We start from the raw sequence: 24916 nt of genomic DNA, 5'->3' as shown, positions 1-24916 counted from the left end.
GAACTTCGGTATATGGTGAAGCAAATGCTTGCTGATCCCTTAATTATGTTTATAAATATATATATATATATATATATATATATATATATATATATATATATATATATACGTATACATATAAAATACAAAAATATAAACCCTTGGGATGAATATTTTGGGTTTGGACTTGTGATGCTGGGATGAAGAGTCTACCAGGGTCTTTTAATGTCTTAACATAAACCTGACCATTAAAAAGACAATATCCACAAATTTCAATTTAAAAATGTTCAGTGATTTTTTGAGATTTATGTTCATGGTAAAGCTGAATCAGAAAAGAAAATCAAAATATTTTTAATTCAAATGGAAAAGCAGTTGGTTTCAGAGACAGTCTGGAGAAATGAAACAATTGTAGCCATTAAATTTTCAGGACATGATTGAAACTTCCAGGTCATAAGGCATTTTGTTTTTGATAGCGCTGCATTATTTGACTGAAAATTTTCAGAGAATCTCGGATGAGGTTAGAGAAAGATTTGGCTGTTTTTTTTCTATCACATATAGCACCCATTTATATGTCTTACTTACTGGCTTGTATATACATGCACACACACACACATATATATATATATATAACAGTATCAGACAGTGAAAATGAGTTCTCAACACTGCATTTGGTGGCTAAATATCTTTTATTTGTGAATTAAAAAGGCAATCAATGATTTCATGTGGAAAAGATCTCCATAATCTTCAAGTGATCCATTTGGGAATGCAGGTAATCAGTTCTGATTATTAACCTTCTACCAACTATCTCTACCAGGTTGCAATGGCATGTAGAAGTTCCTATGTTGGCTCATACCTGTGTGCATGCATTCATATAAAAATAGGGTATGATTTGAGGACGAATACATTCAAGTGTTTATTTTTAATATTGTAGTGTAATAGTTGAAGAATGTTTGACTATCATTTATAGCATGTCAATATGCCATAGGAGTGGCCAGTCATTCCTATGGAATTACACAACAAAACAAATGAGTCAGGCACAAGTCAATGAAAGAGCATCTGCTTGACCATCCTGCAAGAAGTAGCAACTAAGTCTTCCTCAAATCACATCCTACCATCTTTAAAAAAGAAGGAGATAATGAATAATGTTCTCCTTTAAACACTTCATCTGGGGGAAAAAAAATGACAAGATGGTCATAGCTGGAATGTCTATAAATCTGTCTAATCAGAACTGATCTGGATTCAAACAAACACCTAAGCTGCCAAATTTAGGCAGAGAAATACTTATACTCTTTTACTTGTTTCAGTCATTTGACTGTGACCATGCTGGAGCACCGCCTTTAGTAAAGCAAATCAACCCCAGGACTTATTCTTTGTAAGCCTAGTACTTATTCTATCGGTCTCTTTTACCAAACCGCTAAGTTACAGGGACGTAACCACACCAGCATCGGTTGTCAAGCGATGTTGGGGGGACAAACACAGACACACAAACATATACACACACATACATATATATATATATACATATATACGACGGACTTCTTTCAGTTTCCGTCTACCAAATCCACTCACAAGGCTTTGGTCGGCCTGAGGCTATAGTAGAAGACACTTGCCCAAGGTGCCATGCAGTGGGACTGAACCTGGAGCCATGTGGTTGGTAAGCAAGCTACTTATCATACTGCCACTCCTATGCCTTATGTTCATTTTATATTTTTTATCATTTAGAGACAAAGGCAGTAGCCATGATGCTATTTCAGGTCCTGTGAGATTGGTAAGAGGAAGGGAGGCAGATATCTTCAAACCAGAAACACAGCCTTAATGCATATAAGAGAGTACACTCTGCTAAACGTACTCAAGGACCAGCTGATGAAGTTAATCCAGATTAAATCGATTACCCAAGTAAGCTACAATGAGACTGAACCCAGAACACAAAGAGCTGCAACAAATACCACAAGAATGTGGTTTGATACTATAACCATTCAACCAATCCACCACACTAGATCAGTATCTCATTTTTTTAACCCAAAAATAGAGAAAACCAAACTTGACTTTGTTATAAATTGAACTCAGAACTGAAAAAGCTGAAATAAGTTCTACAAAGCATTTCACTCAACCTTCAAACACAATTTGCAATCTTATCTGAAGTGAAAATAAATATAATGGAACAAATTGGCCAGCAACCTGATCTCCTATCAATTCCCTGAGTACAGAAGCTAGGGAGACTATGTGGTCACTAGAAAGAGAGATGAACAGTTTGTTTTGAATGTTAAATCTATGGGAAAGAATGCACGATCTAACATAGACTAGTGGTTAGTGACTTCAGAGTAAGAACTAGATGGATACCAAGACAGAAGATAATCTGGAGAAAGAGAAAATGGAAACTGAGAGAACAAATGACTAGTAACAAGCTTAGAGACATATTAATTGACACATGATAGTGCAGGAAAAAAAAAATAACAATGGATAGAACCAGATGACCAAAAATGTGGCTGGTACCAGATCCCAGCCAAAAAGAGGGTGACATTGTGCTGGAATAGCGTTGTACATAGAGCTAGTAAGGCTAAGAGGCAGGCTTGGAAAATGTAATTCCAAACTTTGAGAAGAAAAGTGAGATGTCAGGTAATTCTAGCAAGAAAAGAAACCCAGAATAAAAAATTTACCAAGGTTCTAAGAAATGAGGGTCAAAGACATAAGATATTTCAGACTGCAAGGCAGTGTGGCAACTGAAATAGGTTCTAATGTTGGCAATAAGAATGTACATAGTTGATTAGGTATTGCAATTGAATATTTAAAAAGAAAGAACAATGTGTAATATTACTACAACTGCATCACAGAGCCAAGAGCTCCTCTAAAGAAGAATGAGGATTCTGTTGAGCTCTGTTCACTACAAATGCTAATCCTCCATACACACGTGTGTGTGTGTGTGTGTATATATATATATATATATATATATATATATATATATAGTTAAAAAAAAAACAATAACAAAAAAACAACAAAGTGAGGACGTGATACGGATAGTGTTATTGGACGCTATTCTGAATTTGTGTAAATGTGTATAGAATAACATATCAGTTGAATAAAGTTACAACATGGTTTGGTTTTCCTGTTTTTTTTATTATTGTATTTAAAAAAAAAAATTTTTTACAATGTTGAAGTGTGCAGTAATCATCAGATTTCTAAATTTATTTAACTGACAGTTGAGTTGAATGCTTGACCAAGCACTTGACCCAACTGTGAGTTAACACCTTTTGAAATTTGATTACTGCAAAAGTATGAAAGTGCTAATTGAACTTCATGAACATTACTAAATATTTTTTTTTTAATGTTTAACCCACTTCAACATTGTAAAAAAAATTTTTTTAAATACAATAATAAAAAACATGAAAACCAGACCATGTTGTAACTTTATTCAACTTATACATAGATAGATCGCTAACCACTACACACATTTTTTTTCTCTGCTTGTTTCTCTCTTTGTTTCTTTCTGTGTTCCTGTCTGTGGAAGAGCATAGGCTCGAAATGTTAAAAACTTTTTCAATTCCTGACAGTTATACTAATACATCTGTTTGTTTTCTACACCACCTGTCTTTGTCTTTTGTTTTTTTTTTTGTGAATTCTCTCTCTCTCTCTATATATATATATATATATTGATAGAAAAGGTAAGACAACAAAAGAAAGAAAGAGACCTCGATATTATGTAAATAGAGGAATTTATCTGTAAATAATATGTCACAAATTATTCGGTAGCCATGATAAAACTCTGAGTTTCGGATGTCGGTGCGGAAACCCACCCTGCCATCTCTTCAGTTATCTGGCCATCATTTTCATAGCATTTTTTCGATGGCCAGATAATTGAAGAGATGGTGGCATGGGTTTCCGCCCCAACATCCGAAACTCAGTTTTATCATGGCTACCGAATAATTGTCACATATTATTTACAGATATATATATATATATATAATAGATAGGTTAAAATAATGGTCTTTACACATAATTCCTTTATTATAGCAAATTTGGCTTACAGCTGTTTCCAGTAGTCATTATAGATAGGTTTCTAAATACATATATATTTATAACTGCAGCTACATTCGACAGATAAAAACTGAGAAATGCCGGTGAATTGACGTATAAACTCGTTTGTGGCTGTTTTTGAAATTATGTTTTGGACAAGTTCACCTGTCACACTCTGAAAGAGACAAACTGGGTGAAGACAAGTTAACTCGTCCTTGCCAGGTAAGGTGTTAAGGGTAATCGTTGCTCTTCCATACAACTTGACCAACCCCTATGTCCCGGAGACAATATTCCAATGATGCTTCTCTATATTCTACTGACACAAACTGAAATAAGACTTTTCAAGTTTTGATCCATGATTTCACAATACATATGGATGCCAAAGGTCCATAAGTAAAAATATGGACTGGTTATGGTAGGAACGTGAGCTCAAATTGTGAGCTTTCTTTATCAGAATTGACCAGGGGCTAAACAACAAATGCAGTTACATTTGTAGCCAGTCCTCACAAAACGCCAAGGATCACTCACCAACACCTCACGTTGTTAAAAAAAAAAAAGCATCTTTAAGTCTACAATTTCTCTTCAAGGTTTAATCCCATCGTTTGTACATCAGGTAACATCTACCATAGAATAAGGTCATCTATGGCTTTATGGGTGAAGTTTATTAGACAGAAACTGTGTAGAGGAAACTTACTGGAGGGACCATTTTAAATACGTTGTCAAGTTTACCACCACCATTGTAAATGTATTTAACTGGCAACACTATTGCTAGCATGTAAAGATTTGGTCACCATTTCTAGCAGGTCGAGAAACTAGATAGTGTCTCACTGGTTGGATTGAATATATACGAACCACCAGTCAAATAATGGAATCCAAAGTAATTTGTTATTTTACAAACGTATTTACTTAAAGGGTGTCAACTTATTCAGAACATGTATATTGAATCAAAGGGAGTCTTGTCATTTATTCTATTAACCAAGATTCTCCTTTCTACTTATTCCATGACGCACTTTTCTCCTACTTTCTATCAAGCTAATTCCTCCTCCTCATTTCTGGGGCAGAGGTACTTTTTCTACACAACACACTTTCCTCTCTTCGTTCTTGTCTATTAATCACTGCCTTCTCCTCTCCCTCTCTATTTGTCTTTCTTCTGTTTCTCTTTTCCTCCCCCTTATTCTCTTCTCTCTGTCGTCCCAATATCTTCTCGCCAACTACCTTCTTCTCTTTTTCTCTCTCTCCCTCTGTAACTACTTCCTATCGTTCGCTCTCTCTCTCTCTCTCTCTCTCCCTCCCACTTCCGTCACTCCACGTTTTCAATCGGAAAAAGGAAGTAACGATCGGCGCATGCTCATACTCATCTGTCCAACTTGTTAATTAAACAATTATCAACAATTTCAGGTGAGTCAACTCTTTGGGACATTTTAACTAATTATAATTATAATAATATCAATTATATCGAGGGACAGTTAAATTAGTTAATGGCAATATTTGCTGTAATAATTATTTTTTTAAATGTAGACTTCGTTAATGTATTTTTACTCCAGTTTCGTGTTTTTCTTTGATTTCAGCTGTGATGTTTGCAGCAGCAAACACAGATGCCTGTATGTTTGTGTATATATATATATATATATATATATATATATATATATATGCATACATAGACACATGTGTATTTACTGTATATGTCTGCATATATATACACACAGAGTCATACAACGTACACACTGCTGTGTGTATGACTATATATATATATAGATATATAGATAGGTAGATATCAATATTTCTGTATACTGATGTGTTTATGGCTTTATGTAACAAATCTACATGTGGATATATATATATATATATATATATATATATATACATACACATACACACACATGAACGCATATGCCATACACATACGTATTGATACGTGTATAATTATATTAAATATATACATGTGTATGAGTACATACAGCTGTGTGTTTATGTATGTTCTGGAGGAAGAAGCATTGTTCATGACCTTTGTATACAGGTGTGTGTGTGTATATATATAATGTACTGGAGTAGTATATGTTGGTTATGGCCGGACAGAAAGTTATCATTGGTTTCATGTCTACTATTACATTTAGCTAAATAGGCAACTCTGGATTACTGCCCGATTTTTATATATATATGCGCGCGTGAATAATAATGTACCTTGTCCGTCATTGGTGGGTGTTTTGTCTTTCTAAACAGTTAAGTACTCTGTATGTGAAGATGTGTTGTTGACATATGTTAGGATAATTTTTAAATTTTGATCCTCAAGCACCGACACGGCAGGGAAGATCTCTCGAATTACAAGTCGGTGTTTCTCATAGCACAATTAACACGTAGGTGGCCCAGCTGGAAATAACAACTAATTCTCCCCCCATTTTATTCCCTACTGTCTATTTTTCTCTTTAAAACTGAAAAAAAGAAGCAAAGTCACAATGGACAATGTAATCGAAGAGATACAAATTGAGGGCGTGGTCGCGGGTGGAGCTCCTCTAACCTAACGTTGCCGCTAAGCTAGAACTAAACAAAACTGGGTAGCGTTTGCATGTTCACTTGAACTTTAAGAAATAGCTGTTAAGTCTCCTTTAAATTCCACATTTTTTAAAGGACATATCAGACACCACCTCTGGATATATTGATAGAGGGGATGGTCACAACTGAAACGCCTTTGGTCATAGATTTGTTCGATCAGGGCTTAGATTAAACAATGATCAGGGAAAATTTTCGGAAAAATTGGCTTTACAAACCGGAGAAATAGAGATCACAACACAAAAAGAGCGTATATAGGCATGGCTGTGTGGTAAGAAGTTTGCTTCCCAGCCACATGGTTCCAGGTTCAGTCCCACTACATAACACCCTGGGCAGGTGTCTTCTACTATAGCCTTGGGCCGACGAAGGCCTTGTGGGTGGATTTGATAGATGGAAACTGAAAGAAGCCCGTCGTATATATATATATGTGTGTATGTTTGTGTTTGTCTCCCAGCACTACTTGACAACCGCTGTTGGTATGTTTACATCCCCTTAGCAATTTGGTAAAAGAGACTGATAGAATAAGTTCTAGTCTTTAAGACCTGTCATGAACAGCTGCAGTGGAGACTACAAAGCCATGGTCAGCGTGATGTCCTGCCACCTTAGGCTCAGTTCAGATGGCTCTGTGAAGTTGCTGGAGAGGGTTGCTGTTGAAAGGCCATATTCATGGCACTCTAGAAAAAGTGAGAAGTGTTTGTTGGAGAATTTCTGTGATTTCACTAGACCAAGTTTCTTGCCTTTGAATTACCCCAATTGTAATTCCATGGGTTACTATGTGTGGAGTGAGGCTGAGAAAGAAACCGGCCACTCTGCCTGTAACACTAAGGCCGAGCTGATGGTCAAGATCTAGAAGGTATCTGAAGATGTTCTCAGGGACATAGTGAAGAATACCGGTGCCAGGCTCCGGAGCCATCTTGATGCCATGGTGGAAGCTGAAGGCAGCTACCCTGAGTAAACTGTTATCTCCTAGTCATAACCTAGTTCAGTGGTTCCCAAACTTTTTCAGGCTGCTGCCCCCCCTTGACATCCTGGCCACATCCCTAGCACCCTCACCATCACAAACATAGACCCCTTTCTGAAGCAAATTCAAAGCAATTGTATTTCACAAATAAAACTTAACCTAATGAACCCATTATTTTGTTGTTTTTACATGAATTATCACCCCACTTTTCTTCAACACCCTCTGCACCCAAGGGGGCAATACCGCAAGTAGAATATACTTACGCATAGAAAGAAGGAAAGAAATAAGTTGCTTCTTTTGCTGCTATTTCTAGCAGTCCGAATGACCACATGGATGTTTGAGTCTATGTTATGTATTATTGTTATTAACCTTCCAACCTAATCAAACAAGTGTAGTCATGACATGGCTTGTGTATGATTTAGAAAGCATACTTGTAGTTGAACTAATTAAATCTAAAGTAGTGTGGAGGTGCATGGCTTAGTGGTCAGGGTGTTGGACGCATGGTCATAAAATTGTGGTTCCAGTTTCAGGACTGGGCGACGCATTGTGTTCTTGAACAAGACACTTCATTTCATGTTGTTCCAGTCCACTCAGCTGGCAAAAATTAGTAACCCTGCAAGGGATCGGTGTTCCGGTCAGGGAGGAATGTTACGATCTCGGTCACTCAGTCACTATGGAAACTGAGTAACCGGCCCTATACTTCCTCGAACTTAGATGATTTTTGCTGCTGTTTCTAGCAGTCCGAATGACCACATAGATGTTCCTAGACTGGGCAGTGAATGCATTCTTGAGCAAGACACTTTATTTCACGTTGCTCCAGTCCACTCAGCTGGCAAAAAAGAGTAACCCTGCAACTGACCAGTGTTTCGTTCTAGGGAATTTATATGCCATGGAAACCAGAAAACTGGCCCTTATGAGTCAGCATGATTCAAGAAGGTAACCTTTGCCTTTCCTTTACTAAAGTAGTAATAGAAATATATAGCGTCTTAAGTTCGTTTAGTGAGGTCAAAGACGATCTGGGTCAAATTATCCTCACGTTTTTCTGAGTATTGATAAAACAAATAATATTAATTATTAAAATAATATTACAGATTGGCAAGATTAAATCGATGCCCCCCCCCCCACTGCCAGCTCACCCTAAATATGTGTCCTTGTACTATTAATGTTAAAAATCAATATTAGTGTGGAGGTGAGGGTGGTGGAGCCTTAGGAGAATCATTAGTATCAGCTAAAATATCATGTATTCACTTCAGCTCTTCTCCATCCTTTCAGGGCCGATGAAATGTGGGGTTTATTTAATCAACCCTTCCTCTCGGGTCCCTGGGATCTTGTCAACCTGTTGAGTCCATGACCAGCTCTGAGGATGGACGTTAGAAAATGATGATGCGTGTATGTATAGATAAGTGAAGGTAATAATCAAGGCTAGCTGAATTCAGTGTGTTTGTGTTATTGTCTTACTGCAATCACCTTGTCTTTTTTTACTTCAGCAGTGGTGGTATCCCAGCAGCCTGCAGGCTAGCACAAGTTAAAGAATGTTGTGTGTATGTAAATAGATAGATGGATTGATAAACAGACAGACATACATAAATGGTAGCATAACTATGTGGTTAAGAAATTAGCTTCTTAACCACTGGGTTTAGGGTTCATTACTGTGCAGTATCTTGGGCAAGTGTTTCCTACTATAGACCCCCACAACCAAAGCATTGATTGGGGATTTGGTAGATGGAAGCTGAAAGAAGTCTCTTGTATGTACGTGTGTGTGTGTTTACATTTGTGCTTCTTCAAGACAAGTTCACCGACAAGCAGTAATGTTGATCTTTCCACCATCAGCAAATCATTTGCTGGTTTTGTGTCCTTTGAAGATATGTGCAATAAGAGAATTCTTGAAAAACTGGTAATTGTTAGTGACTGAAGGGTGTTCGAATGTAAAACAGTGCCTCTATTCTCCTAACCCATGGGAACATGGAAGAACATGTAAAAATGAATAAATGAACTGACATAACACTGACTGTGTGTGCCTCCACAAAGATGTTGAATATAGAGACATGACATTTATAGCTGTTACAAAGTGTTGGTTAAGCTCTAGATTTAGTTTGTAATAGAAAATAGCATTGAAACAAAATACTGCTTGCAGAGCTAGCAGGCTTCACATGTGGCAGATGCACTGGAATAAAACATACTGAGAGCTCACCAGAAATGGATTCTCTTGTCCATATATGGATTACTAAAAATGGTCACTAGCTTTTGTTAACTAGATCTGTTTAGCAGGTGGGGTTGTTGCTCTGAAAGTATAGTAGCCAGGGTAATAACTGGTTGAAAAATGTTCAGGGAGATTCTAATGCTGCTGGCAACGATGGTCTTTTCTCTTAAAGGGTAGATCGTATGATCCTTTTTTTAGAACAGTGATGCTGCAGGCTAATGAGATATGGTCCTTGTGTGATGAGGATACTGGAAAGGAATGAAGCTAGCCTGCTCTGTTGGATGTGTAAGTGTAGATTAACAACAAAGTACAAATGAGTTGAGGAAAAAGAATTGGGTATGAGAGGAATCAGATGTGTGCAAGAAAAAAGACTGCACTGGTTTGGGTATGTGTATATGGATGAGGACAGCTGTATAAAGAAGTGCCAATAGATGTGGCAGATGGAGACCCTGGAAGTGGTGAAGGCTGATCTCAGGAATTTGAACCTCACAGAAGAGATGACAAAGGACCAGGATGACTGGGCGTATATAGTTCTTGAGAAGACCTGCCCACCTTGGTGAAACTGAAGTTCTGGAACTTATGCACTCCCCTGCTCAGTTTCCTCCTCATGACATTTCCACCAGCCATCATTTCTCTAATTACAGTATTCTGCTGTTGTAATTAAATGTGAGCAGAACTGCATACTTCACTGGTTTCTTCCTGGTACCATTATCCTTTTCATTACCAACAACTATTTCATTTGTTCTTCGTCTTTCATTCTTAATACTGTCCTCTCCACCTACTTTCTACATTGAATACTCTCACTCACTCACTCTCTGTTACCCTTTTTCCTATCTGCTCTACCATTATTACTATTCTGCTGCACTTCACCTCTCCTTTTCTGGCTCTGTCTGTTTATTTCTTACTCTCTCTCTCACCTCATATATATCATTTGGTCAACCTTTATCCATTATACCCCACCTCAACCCTACTCAGTTTCTACAGTTATCTCCTCCTTCATCCTTCAGCATCTGTTCTTCATTATATTCACCTGCCTATCCATCTTCCATCTCTAACCATATCTCCACTCTCTTGTACATTCCTACAACCTCTACCTGCTTGCACTGTGTTCCCTGAGGAGTGGGAAAGGAAGGTGGTGGTGTACTCATTCTGTACCAGTGCGAATAACAAGGCTATTGTCGAAAACTTAAAACTCCCACTGTACACAATCCTGAGGGTGAGAAAGGAGTGAAAGGACAGTAACTTTGAGGTTGACACTGTGGTTGCTTGGAAAACGAATAATCACTGTAAACAAAAGGTGAGAAATGCTAATTTCATCTAGAAATTCAAGCAGTTTATTGAGTATGTGAGATTGCCTGAAGACCTTTGTCATAAGTCTTACAAGATGCACTCAGGACAACTGCTCACTTAAAAGTCCAAGAAAAACTGTGTGAAAAGGGCCAAGACACTGTTGAACAAGTAGAAGCATCCCTTCGTATCAAACATGTGGGTTTTCTCAGATGAAAAAACTTTTACCAGAACAAGGCACCCAGCAAGCAGAAGAGCAGTTAGCCCACATAATGTTCCCAAGATTACGAGTTCAATTCAGTGTATTATGTCCTTGTGCTTTGTACATGTCATGTTGCCCCAGTCTACATGGCAACCACTGAGGCTGATGCTGTGCCCCCCCCCCCCCTGCCCCACCTCCAATTACTACGTCCTGGATGTCATTAGTGGTAGGGTTGAGAAGGTATCTGTATCTGTCCTTCATTACAGTAGAACCTTAAACAATTAGTAAAACCATGGGACATGCTACCAGGTCATACAAGTAACAGCTATAGTTTATTTTTTTAGTTTATGTATATAACTTTTTACTGAGTTAATCAAGTAGCCACAATATTGGCTCTGGGGGACCTCTTTAATACCAGGGGCAAATTGCAAGTGTGTAACAAAGAATAAAGGGCTTTTGCTAAGAATTTTTTAAAATCTTTAATAAATTCATAGGTATGTAATATGTATGAAATTACTGTTTTAGTCATAGGGATTTTTTAAAAATAAAGGTTAAGGGTTCCTCTCCTATGTACTGAGCAGTCACTTCATCTACTAGAAATAATAGCTCAATTGCCTTCAAATACACCCAAAATATGTTGCACCAATTCCATCTTTTGTTTACAGTATTGAGAATTATAATATCCAGTGTCTCTAAGTGTGAATGATGGTAGGATGTGATTTGAGTGAGATTTGGATGCTTTTTCTAGCAGGTAGTGTGATCTAGATGAGGCAGTTGGTATCTGGAGACTTGGCTCGAATGGTAGCATACAGGACAAAATACTTTTCAAAAATTATTATATGTTCCTTTTACTTTCTGTGTTCAAACCACTCGGCTGTGGTCTCCTAACTCCCCAGACTGCAGTTATCTGGATATATTTTTACCGGGGTACGATCGAGAGAGTCAGCAACAAGACTCCCTGCAACACCAAGGAAGTGCTGAAGTAGCACATCTGCCAGGAAGCATTCCAAGATGAGTCAGCTGCGACCATGAAACATCTCTGTTCCTGATTCCACTGTTGCCTCAAGGATGTTATTAAAGTTGGTAGGGGTTATATTGAATGATTATGTAGTATACAGATCCAGCAACTTTGTGTATCTTGAATTTTCAATATTTCTTAAAAGATAAAGGTTTTATACATTTTTATTCCTGAACTCTGACAGCCATGCTATACCAGCGTCATCTTACTGGCACTTGTGCCGGTGGCACATTAGAAAACATTCGAACAAGGTCGTTGCCAGTGCCGCTGGCCTGGCTCCTGTGCAGGTGGCACGTAAAAAACCATTTGAGTGTGGCCGTTGCCAGTACCGCCTGACTGGCCCTTGTGCCGATGGCACATAAAAGCACCCACTACACTCTAGGAATGGTTGGGGTTAGAAAAAGCATCCAGCTGTAGAAACTCTGCCAGATCAGATTGGAGCCTGGTGCAGCCATCCAGCTCGCCAATCCTCAGTCAAATCATCCAACCCATGCTAGCTTGGAAAGCAGACTTTAAACGATGATGATGATGACTGTATGTCTTGATTTTTATCTTTCTTATATCAATCAAAGGACTTCCAGTTATATACAAGGGTCATCAATTTAATCGATTGTACCACCATCCCTTTATCTTACAGATATGTGTGTTTGAGCCAGTGTGATACATCATTAACGAGTTTATAAGGGAACATTTACACTGTCACTTGATCTGCTAGAAATAGCAGCATATTTTCCTCATCTCACAGCCCTACTATTTTGAAATAGGAAGGACAATACTGTAACCTGGTTAAGTATGCATCACAGATAAGTACATGCAAAACCTTCAAGAATCTCAGGTTTAAATTTATCAACGATTTATTCTCCAGCAACATTGGACATCTAAACAGGTAATAAATGGCTCAAGGTATGTGATATCAGAAACCTGACAGAAAAGATAATAAATGTGATCTAAAACTGTGTGCATACATGAGCCTTTCTGTGATTAGCTGCACGCATACATTCATGCAACTGATTTGCTACTGCTGTTGCAACGTACCGGCTAAGTACACACATGTGGTTAGGTTCAAGTTGCGTACTTAAGAGGGAGGTTGTTGTAATGTAGTTTTGAATACATTATCTGGATTTCGTGGTCAGATATCTGCTTCAAGAGGTATAGTGTGTATTTTAACAATATTGTTATCGTAATATAGGCGTAGGAGTGGCTGTGTGGTAAGTAGCATGCTTACGATCCACATGGTTCTGGGTTCAGTCTCACTGCGTGGCACCTTGGGCAAGTGTCTTCTACTATAGCCTCGGGCTGATCAAAGCCTTGTGAGTGGATTTGGTAGACGGAAACTGAAAGAAGCCCGTCGCATATATATATATATATATATATATATATGTGTGTGTGTGTGTGTGTGTATGTGTCTGTGTTTGTCCCCCCAACATCGCTTGACAACCGATGCTGGTGTGTTTACGTCCCTGTAACTTAGCGGCTCGGCAAAAGAGACCGATAGAATAAGTACTAGGCTTACAAAGAATAAGTCCTGGGATCGATTAGCTCAACTAAAAAGGTGGTGCTCCAGCATGACCACAGTCAAATGACTGAAACAAGTAAAAGAATAAAGAGTATAATCATGATTACATAAAATTTTAGCTGGGCATAATATGAAGGAGAGATGTCAGCAAGTGACTATATACAACAGCAGCTCAAAAACTGAATAGATGGACCTTTCAGAAGCTTAGGGTCCATGGGAAAATTTGTGTGGCTTGTAGTGTGCAAGAGTAGTCTACCTAAAGGCAAATCTTCCCACAAACCTGGAAACTGTTTCCCCAACTCCCTACTTACTCTTTCCACCCAGTCCACTTTCCTGGGGCTGCTACAGTCAATCTAGGCACATTGAAAGGTTGATCTGGTGAGGTTGTAGAAATGCTAGAATGAGGGCATATAGATGTGTGTTGTGTGCAATATGTAAGATGTAGGTAAGCCTCAGACATACCTCACAGGCAAAGAACATAGGTAGAAAATCTTCTGGGAAGGTAATAGTGGTAGTATGTGTTAGAGAATGTATTTTTAGTAGAGAAATGAGTGGGTGAAGTAATTGAGGTAGTCAGAGTGTGTGACACGATGTTTAATCTTAGATTAGTCTTGGAAAATTAGACAGTGACTTTTATCTATTTCTATGCCTCTTACCTGAGACTGCTGGATGAACAAAAGGACAATTTTTATGATGTTGCTTCCATATCCAATTAGTGAAATTAAAATTATATTAAATTAAATTTATATATGTGTATGAATGTATATATACATGCACAATGTACATACCGCTATTCAATAAACTTGTTTCTTACTGTTTGTATTGAGGCCTGAGTATTTGGTGTTAATTGTGCCACACTAAACATGAAAAATGAAGAACATACAACAAAAGGCATCTAGTCATTACAAATGTCCTCAACATAGCAAAGACTGCATCACAGAAATGGTTCTTCATCTTCAGAGCCAGTTCTTTAAAAGCCTTAAGCACAATCACTTCCTCTGGGCCAAACCATTTGTAAAAAAAATATTGTGCATTAATTTCACTAGTCCTTTCTTTAGCTGCAATACTGCATGTGTGGGAAATTTTTTGTTTTAGGGTGTTTCAGGTTTTTACTGTTAGATTATGGAAAAGGTAGACTATAAAGGAGAGATGTCAAATGTGTCGATGACGAATTCCAAATAACTTATTAATCAATGTTTTTTTTTTTTGTTTCTTTATGTAGTGACCATCTGTAGTTTCATCGAAGATGAATGTGGGCACAGCCCATAGTGATGGGAACCCAACCCATTTCTACCTGAACAGTAAAGGAATATGGCTCACTTATATAATTATGATCTCTCTGGTCCACTTCATGCTGTTAAGTGTTCCTTTTTTCTCAGTGCCCATAGCCTGGACACTCACCAATGTCGTCCATGATGTCGTAAGTACTCACATTCATCTACTTAGCTTGTTTTCTCTGCTCTTTCATCTCAACTTCTCTGTCTCACATTTCTTCTCTCTCTCTTTTCTCATCTTTTTCTCCCCCTCTTTTATTTCAATATTCCTTTGTCCATCCTCTGTTGTTACTTTCATTGTTTTGATTAAAATTTCAATGGGAAGGAGACCCCATTTCTATTGCTGATTAAATTTCACTTTGATATTGGTGAGATAATAACGAGGTCCTTTAATTTGGATTGGGCAATGACTCTACCAGTTGTTCAAGCAACGCAGTAGCACTCCATCGGTTACGACGATGAGGGTCCTAGCTGATACAATCGATGAAACAGCTTACTCATGAAATTAACATTTAAGTGGCTGAGCACTCCATAGACACATGTACCCTTAACGTAGTTCACAGGGAGATTCAGCATGACACAGTGTGTGACAAGGCTGGCCCTTTAAAATACAGGTGCTACTCATTTTTGCCAGCTGAGCGAACTGGAGCAATGTAAAATAAAGTGTCTTGCTCAAGGACACAACATGTCACCGGGAATTGAACTCACGACCTTACAATCGTGAGCCGAATACTCTAACCACTCAGCCACGTGCCTTCACACTACTACTACTACAACATGCTCGTTACAGAGAGAGTGACTATTCACCTGTGCACTTAATGTAATCCTGAACTACAGGTACAGTTTATTCATCAAGTTTCTATTTTACTCACACAACTTGAGACAACCTGAAACTATTCTAGAAACCATTTACCTTCTGAAGTTGCCATGCAGTATAGTTGAACTCCGGACAGGGTCTCATAATTGCAATGCACATTTCATAACCATTCAGCCCATACCTGTGCTCCCTCAGTAGAAACAGTGTGTTGTTAAGCCTGCAGGTGGTCCCATGATGTGAAGGGTTTTGTGAGAAATAAATGTAACAATCATAAAAATGTGTCTTCCAATATATCTTTACAGCTGATGTTTATGATATTACATGTGACCAAAGGTACTCCATGGGAACCTGCTGACCAAGGTAAGGCCCGAATGCAAACACAATGGGAGCAAATCGACTATGGTCAACAGTTCACTGCTACGAAAAAGTTTCTAACCACTGTCCCTATTCTTTTGTGAGTGTTTGTTACCTTTTTTTGTTTTTGGTTCAAACTAATTTGTAAGAATTTGCTATTACATGTTTCTTGTTTAGGCACAAGGCCAGCTTCTTTGACGAGGGGGGTTAGTTAATGCCTTCAACTACAGTATTTGTTTGGCCCTTTATCTTATCAGCAATGGAGACATGAGAAGCAAAGTTGACTTTGGTAGGATTTGAACTCAGGATGTAAAGAAGCAGAAGAAATACTGTAAGGCATTTTGTCCGACACTAATGATTCTGTACATTATTTACATTGGACAGATATATGTCCTCATCTTGTTTGTTGTTACCACAACATTTCGGCTGATTTACTCTCCAGCCTTCATCAGGTGTCCTGGTAGAATTTTAAACTCAATCTTGGGTTTTTATTCCTAAGGTATTTTTTGGTGATATTATTATTATTTATTCAAGGCACTGCCTGGAATTGAACTGCCATATAGCGTAATGGTTAAGAGTGCGGGCTACTAACCCCAAGATTCCAAGTTCAATTTCAGGCAGTGCCTTGAATAAATATCACCACCACCAAAAAATACCTTAGGAATGAGAACCCAAGGTTGGGTTCAAAATTCTACCAGGACACCTGATGAAGGCTGGAGAGTAAATCAGCCAAAATGTGGTAACAACAAACAAGATGGGGACACATATCTGTCCAATGTAAATAATGTACAGAATTCCTCATCTCTAAAATAGAGAACAGTATTGACTAATGATTCCGCCAGTTGTGAAGCTAGTGGTACCTGTCTGTATATTTCAAATAGCTACAGGAAACAGTTGTTTCTCTTTCAATATGCAATCTCAGATGAAGTCCTTGCTGAACAAATACAGTTCTAAAAATTGTATAGATGGATGTGCATAGATTCATTTGTTTGTTTTTGCTTCTGTTTTACCATGTAAGCATGGGTTCGGTGATTAGATATTATTGAGACATTGCTCTTACTGTTGGATGGCCCTTCTTGCCACCCCCACCTACTTACATAAGCGAGTTTTCATTCCATTCATCTTTGAAAATACAGAGCCACCAGATAGTTTGTTGACTGGAAAATGTTATCAAATAGGCGCAGGCGTGGCAAGTAGCTTGCTTACAAACCACATGGCTCCGGGTTCAGTCCCACTGCGTGGCACCTTGGGCAAGTGTCTTCTGCTATAGCCTCGGGCTGACCAAGCCTTGTGAGTGGATTTGGTAGAGGGAAACTGGAAGAAGCCCGTCGTATATATGTATATATATATATATATATATATATGTGTGTGTGTGTCTGTTTGTCCCCCCAACATCGCTTGACAACTGATGCTGGTGTGTTTACGTCCCCGTAACTTAGCGGTTTGGTAAAAGAGACCGATAGAATAAGTACTAGGCTTCCAAAGAATAAGTCCTGGGGTCGATTTGCTCAACTAAAGGCGGTGCTCCAGCATGGCCACAGTCTGAAACAAGTAAAAGAGTAAAAAAAGAGTAAAATGTCACCATCCGAACCGCAATGATGTTTCAGATGAGTGCAGAAGATAAACATACCTTAATCCGCAAAAGATTATTGAAACAAGCACAGTAACATTTTTGCTATAACATTAACTTGTTTTGTGTTTATTTCAACAATATATGGCTTTTGTTACCATGTTATGTCTTCACTCTCTATTTATGCCACTGGCAGAATCGTTAGCATGCTGAATGAAATGTTTAGCGGTATTTCACTCCTTTGCTACATTCTGAGTTTAAATTCCGCTGAGGTTGACTCTATCTTCCATCCCTTCAGGGTCGACGAAATAAGTACCAGTTATGCACTGGGATCAATGTAATCGACTAGCCCCCTCCCCCCAAATTTCAGGTCTTGTGTGTATAAAAGAAAGAATGTTATACACTGCATTGTGTGAGCGTGAGAATTCAACATGAATTGGTCAGACTATCAGCCTGCTTGGTGAGTGAGACTGGAGGATGGGTGGACATTCTGCAAGAGGAAAAACATGACTTGTCAAAGGTAGACGAACTGAGGAAAGTCAAATAGCCATCCAATTACATATATTGTTATCATCATTATATATGCATATGTAGGTGCAGGCATGGTCTAGAGCAATAGTTGGAGATACTTACCCAAAGTGCCATGCAGTGGGGGTGAAATAGAAAGCACGTGGTTGTGAAGCAAACTTCTTGACCACATAATCATATAATCGTTTTTGTTTCAGTCATCGGACTGGATTATGCTGAGCACTACATTCATAATTTTGTAGTAAGATGATCATATCAACCCAATACTTATTTCAGTTTGGTACATACTGTATTTTAACGTGTATAAGGAACTGCTTTTTGTCAAAAGTTACGTTAAAAAAAATATGGGAGTTTATACATGGATAGTATTATAACCCCTTACAAAACCTTTATTCCAAATTTTAAGCCCCATAAATTAGGGGTTCCTTATACACGTTAAAATGCGGTACTTTATCTTTCTCTGTTTGCTCCCAGAATAAGAAGAAAGCAGAAAATTCAGAGTTATTATCCCTGCTGGCAATAAAAGGATTCTGTTTTAGGTTGAGATTAGATTCTATGTTGCATAAGCATTGAATGTAGATGTGTAAACGTCGGAGAGAAATGAAGCAGACGGGTTCTGCTGTTGGATGGTGTGCACAAGCGACTTAATACAGATGAACTGAGGGATAAACTGGGTATAAGAGGAATCAGATGTGGTATGTAAGAGAGATGATGTGGTGAAAGCAAATTTCAGGATGTTGAACTTCGTTGAAGAAAATAACCAAAGAATGCAAATGTTAGAACTTGACCAACCCGTGTAGGCATGGAAAGCAAAACCTATAATATACAAGATGGGTTTCTGCACAGTTTCCATTTACCTAATTCCACAATTTGTGATCAAAACAGTTCTCGCTGCAACCATCCTGTTCACTACAGATCTTAATTATAGGCTGTCGGAAGTAAAATGACATCAGCCACTAAGTTATGCCCCTTGACAGTTGTGTTCAAATCTTGCCAGTTAACTTTGTTTTATATTTCTGGTGGTGAGGTTGATAAAAATAAAGTACCAGTTAATATTGGGTTCAGTGTAATGGGCTAACCCTCTCGCCTCAAAGCTGCTGGCCTTGTGCTGAAATTAAAAATTGTTCTTTTCAACATAGGTAGAAACCTGAAATTTAGTGGAAAGGAAACAGTGAAATTATATCAAGCTCACCTCCACTCTTGACCAGTAATTATTTTTCGGTCTCAGAGCAATGGAAAACAAAGTTGCCCTTCCATCCTTTCAGAGATAATAAGATAGAGTACCAGCCAAGTCTTGGTTTTATAATTGTTCCCTTCCTTTAAATATTTGACTTTGTGCCTACATTAGAGATTGTTGTTATTTTTTATATCTAATATGTTTTCTGACCAAGTTGTTTGATATTTGATGTATTTTCACTGTCAATATTTTGTACTTCTGTCAGCATCCAGCTTGTAAGAGCTGAACCATCTCCAACCAGTGAAATTGAAGCATTCCATCAGCAGATGCTTTACAGACAAGGACCAGATATGTCAAGATCTGACTGAGTCATACTAATTCACATTTTCTACTCTCTGCCCTGCCATTTATACTAGAGCAGGAGAGTCTCTTGCACAATATCAAAGCAGATGAGTTCACTCTGTGGATGGTGGAATGCTGATCAAATCAACAGAAATGGCTTGAGTTATTAAAAAGAATCACTCTTACAGAGTTTGACACAAATGTCAAAGTATGAACAAAGAAAATTTGGCAAAGATAAAAGTGATTAAATACTTCCATTTTGTATAAGTTCTCTGTCTTTGCTAGCTACGTTACACTGGCAATTCTGTATCATTGAGAATTTGACATCTGTTGATGGCCCTACAAGAGGATGGTATAAACAAGTGCTCAGTGGATAAATTTTTGTGGCTATCTTCATCCCCAGCCATACATGTTGTGCATCCTGTCATCTCCAGAGCCACCATTGAAGGTGAAAGAATAGACTATAATGCCTGGTTGATGCAGACCTCTATTTCATCTTTATGCTGGTCTGTAACAGTGAAGGTAGCACCAAGGTTCTTGTATTGATCAAGCTCTTTCAGATTCTTCCATTGAGGATGGCAGAAACCCTTTCAGAAGATAAGCTACCAAAAAGATACCGTCTTTGTCTTGGCCATATGTTTTTTTTTTTTCTTTCTCCCCTTTTTGCTAAGGTATATGATTTTTCTCCTTCTACTAAAATGGTTTAAGTGGAGAATGATCAGTTTAATCAACTACCCATCCATTTCCCTGCTAAAATATTTTGGCCATGTTTCTTATGTTAGAAACTATTCCTGTTGTTGTAAGCTTCCATTAATTTCTTTCTCTTTCCATTTCTAGATTTTTCCTGGCCAGTTTTTATACAAAATACGACACTTACCATTTTCTTGTCAATGCATTTGTTCTTGCACTGAACCTTATTCCAAAATTACCCCAGTTCCATGGTGTACGGTTGTTTGGCATCAACAAGTACTGAAGAAGAAGAAGCAAAAAAAGAAGTGGGGAGGAATGAAAAAAAAAGAAAAAAAAAGCTGGTAGGGTGGAGCTAAACCAACTTCTTCCAGCTCGCACCACTCCACTCACTCACCCTAAACCTATTATTAACACCACCTCCAGATACTTAACAGTAACAAATAGATGAAGAGGTGTGCTTATTAAAAATGTGGATGATGGCATCTTATTGGTTGGGTGGGCAAAATGTATTTTTCTTTTTAAACTGTTTTTTCCCCTCTTCCTCCTCGCTACCACCAACAGGTTGTAAAGAACATTTTTTTTTTTTTTTTTTTTTTGCATTCTGTCTTTCTTTCCACTATCACATTTTTTCCAGCTGTCTCATCCTGCACTGTCCTCTCCCACACCTTCTGTGCTAACTGATTCCTCTGGGAGTGGTGGGAAGGGAAAGAAAAGAATGAGGCTTTGGGGTGGGAGGGTGATTTTATATAAGTGATACGTGGTGTGGCAAATTTAGAAGGCACAGGTAGGACTTGCGTGTGCGCGCACACACTCATACACACTCACACACACACAAACACCCACACATCCATGTGTGTATTTTAAATCTTGTCTTACATGACAGTTGTTACCTAATCTATGTATATATGAATTTTCACCTAGTATTATTTGGTTGTGTGTGTGTGTGTGTGTGTATATATAGAGACACCCACACAGATGTATAACATAACATTTAATGTAAAAATAATGATAATCTACATACAAATATGTGTGTGCATGTGTATATGTACACACTCAAAATATAATAAAAAGTTTTAAAAATTATTTGTTTTTTTTCTATCTATCTCCATTTTAGTATCACAATTTCTTATTTTTTAAAATTTTCATCTGTATAATTGAAGTGGCATGCTGCATACAGTATCTCTCTCAAGTGAGAAAATGCTACTTCAGAACTCAATTTGAAACCAGGAGCTGTGTAGTTCACCACAGTCCTTCTTTGTCATAATTGCTCTTTTAATTTGATTTTTAAAAAAATAATGGATCTGTTCAGTTTGGCTCATAGACTTTTTTAATTAATTGTTTTTAACTAAACAGTTTGAAACTTCGTATACTGGTGTAATTTCTCATGCAGAACAGAGTTCACTTTGAACATTTTTGACAAAATTTCGTATTTTAGAAGTTATTTTGTGTTAAGGTTGTCGTATTTGGGCAATTTTAACCAATCAACGACATGTATTCAGTTGCAGAAAGCTACTACTGTTTGCAATAGTAATCGAAGAGGAACAACTTATGGGTCATATCTACTAAATATCACCATTCAGTTCTATTTTATTTTTTGTTTCCTGCCTGTGTTGCCTATTACGCACTTTTTTTTTGTTCTCACATCGGAGTAACCAGTAAACATCGAAGAATCAACACTGAGAAGGAAGAAATATTATTTACATATATTTATTTGTTTGCCCAACAGTGGTATTTAAGCCACAAGGCCAAATTTGAGGGAAAACTTTGGTTTTATCCACACTGCGCCGGTGTTTAAAAGATCTATAGAGCTATGGGTCCGCAGCTAGCTCTTTTGTTGTTGACATGTATGTAGTTTCAAAATGCCTTATTTTACAACTATGAGATGTTATTGTTATGATTTTATCTTACTATAATCAACAACAAACACATTTCATCAATATTAAAGTCTTCATTAGATTAAAAATAACATTATCAAAACATGAAGGTAAACTAAACAAAAATATACTTTGTTTTCTTCTGGGCATCAATGTACTGTAGCTGTAGTCTTTCACATTGTTCACCACCCAACCTTTCCTCTGAAAAATTCAGTGGAATCAGTCAATCTCCATACACAAATTATTTTCCTCCTGAAACTTATAAAAAAGTACACATATTAGGCGCACCTTTCTATAAGCCACACGCTAAATTCCCCAGGTAAAAACAGCGGCTATACAGTGGAAAATATGGTAATTGTAGTGACAGTAACAAGTTCGCTCGCTGGTTGGTAGTTGATAGTGTAGAAGTGACTGTTTGCCAGTAGAGAGGGAAAGAGTAAGGATTGCATGAGAACAGATTGGTGACATTTAGTAGAGATGACCTGAAAGTTGTTCCTTTTTTATTATTATCGCAAACAGCAGTAGCTTTCCTCAACTGAATACATTGTTGATTGGTCAAAATTACCCAAATACAACAACTTTAACATGAAATAACTTCTAGAATATGAAATTTTGTCAAAAATGTTCAAAGTAAAGCCTGTTCTGCATGAGAAATTACACCAGTATATGAAGTTTCAAACTGTTTAGTTAAAAGAAATTAATTTTAAAAAATCTGTGAGCCAAACTGAACAGATCTAAAATAACTAAAGGCTGATTCACGTTTTTGTTATGAAAGAAAATATTTAACCAGAGCTCTGTACCACTGTCTGCCGATCTACTGAAGCCCTTCACGTCTGCAAATTTCATGTCTTCAAATGGTGTTTTTGTTTTTTTCTTAGAACAGTAATTAACAGAATGGCAGCATGTAAAATAAAATGCTTTGTGGTATTTTGTTTGATTTCATTCTGAGTTCAAATCCACTTGACGATTTCTGTCTTCCAACTATTCAGTCAATGTAATCCACTAAATACCCTCAGTGATGGTGGTACCCCACTTATGGCTACAGTCTGAAGACTAAAAGAACGTCATTGTGTTGACTGTTGCCAACATAAACTAGTAAGGATCTTCTAGAATTGAAGCATATTTAATTCTGATTACTTGTCCCCTGTGACGGTTGGTGTGCTTTAGTCTATTTCTGTGTTGACTGTGCTAATATGGACATAGTGCATGGTGGTGGTGACAGCAGGGTAAATGAGGGAGCTCAGAGAAAATAACTCAAAAATACTTGTGGCATAAATCTAGATGACAAAGCAATGCTAAATGTGGTTCCAAAGTCTTGTCACTCACTTCTGGAAAGTAATAAGAACAATACTGGTTCTAGTATATTCGCTTTCATTGACACTGTCGCACATCGAGGTCTGTATGAACACCATTTTCATGGCACAAAATGATGCGGCACCATGTCCTGCGTAATATTTTACAAAGCTGTGCTTTAGTGATTGTTGCAAAAGTTGCCAAAACAGCGTCCTTCACCTGTTGAGTTTCCTGGTATCACTCTTGTGAAACTCTCTCCTTGATAATAGGAAATTGACCCGTATATACCCGTGGTTGCATTTTCACAGTGAAAAACCTGCTCCTACTTGTTTGGACTTGAACTAGCCAGGAAGCACCATCTGACTGAGCATATGAAATGCTCAGTAGGTAGTCGAAACCTGTAGCTAACAGTTGCATACTGCTCTTCTCTTCCAGATTGCGAAAGCTTACCATAACGTTTAAATACAGTGAAATTTTAAGACTTCATTTTTTTATGGACATATATGGGTTAAAACGTTTACTGGTGGTGACAAGTCTTTTGGACCACCCTGTACTGAATGCCACACATAGATCCTTAATTTACTGTTTCGACTCACTGTACACTGAGTTCAAATTTAGCTGTGGTCAGCTTTACTTTTCATCCTTTTGGATTTGACCAAAATGATAGCAATCCATTTGCCTTACAATATTTGTTGCAGCTCCCTTGCATTCTGAACTCCAATCCTATCATGGCCTACTTCTCTGGCACTTATTCTGTTACCTGTTTTAACCCTAACCTTAACCTACCTGAAAACTTTTGTCCCTTTAGTGAAGTTCACTTTGTTGCAAACATTTAAACAAGATTTTTGGTTTGAGCATATCTTCGACTCTTCTGTCCACATGGGCGTTGCTTCTTGACTGAAAAAGAAATGAAAATTTCCTTTGCAAACGGAAGAAAACAAAAAATACTTCGACGATTGAAGGGTTAGATTGAGGTCATCTTAATAAAGAAGGGAGATAATCTCTAGAAATAATAATTTCAAAACTGAATTAACGTACTTAGAAAAATGGAACAATCTAATGAATATCTGTTTCAGAGGTGAGGAACAGTTATGGACGGGTATTCCAGCTTCAGTTTGGCCTCATAGATATTGCATTGTCCTTGCATCCAAACAGATTGTCAATTTAACCTATACACAAGTCCACATTGCTATGAATAAATAGCTGTTTACAGTTGTGTGGAGTAGATACAGTGATGAAATGTACCAGAGTGTTGGGAAACCCACTGAGACTCAGA

At 37.7% G+C, this 24916-nt stretch overlaps 1 protein-coding gene across 1 annotated transcript; it reads left to right on the top strand.

Moving 5' to 3' along the window:
• The first annotated feature begins 5340 nt into the window (after positions 1 to 5340).
• LOC106880054 (ORM1-like protein 2) lies at positions 5341 to 21556 on the top strand. The gene is made up of 4 exons (XM_014929856.3): positions 5341 to 5388; positions 14944 to 15141; positions 16115 to 16266; positions 20621 to 21556. Exons 2-4 carry the CDS (start codon positions 14968 to 14970, stop codon positions 20754 to 20756), a joined length of 462 nt encoding a protein of 153 aa, XP_014785342.1. The 5' UTR covers positions 5341 to 5388; positions 14944 to 14967; the 3' UTR covers positions 20757 to 21556.
• Positions 21557 to 24916: the final 3360 nt, after the last annotated feature.

This window comes from Octopus bimaculoides, chromosome 27 (genome assembly GCF_046866305.1).
Source record: "Octopus bimaculoides isolate indiv1 chromosome 27, ASM4686630v1, whole genome shotgun sequence".
Taxonomy (NCBI): Eukaryota; Metazoa; Mollusca; class Cephalopoda; order Octopoda; family Octopodidae; genus Octopus; species Octopus bimaculoides.
This window is presented reverse-complemented; position numbering and strand designations above follow the sequence as displayed.

Coding starts and splice junctions, on each gene's coding strand:
- LOC106880054 (XM_014929856.3), top strand. CDS start 14,968: ATGAATGTGGGCACAGCCCATAGTGATGGGAACCCAACCCATTTCTAC. Junction 15,142..16,114: donor CCAATGTCGTCCATGATGTC/GTAAGTACTCAC, acceptor ATATCTTTACAG/CTGATGTTTATGATATTACA. Junction 16,267..20,620: donor ACCACTGTCCCTATTCTTTT/GTGAGTGTTTGT, acceptor TTCCATTTCTAG/ATTTTTCCTGGCCAGTTTTT.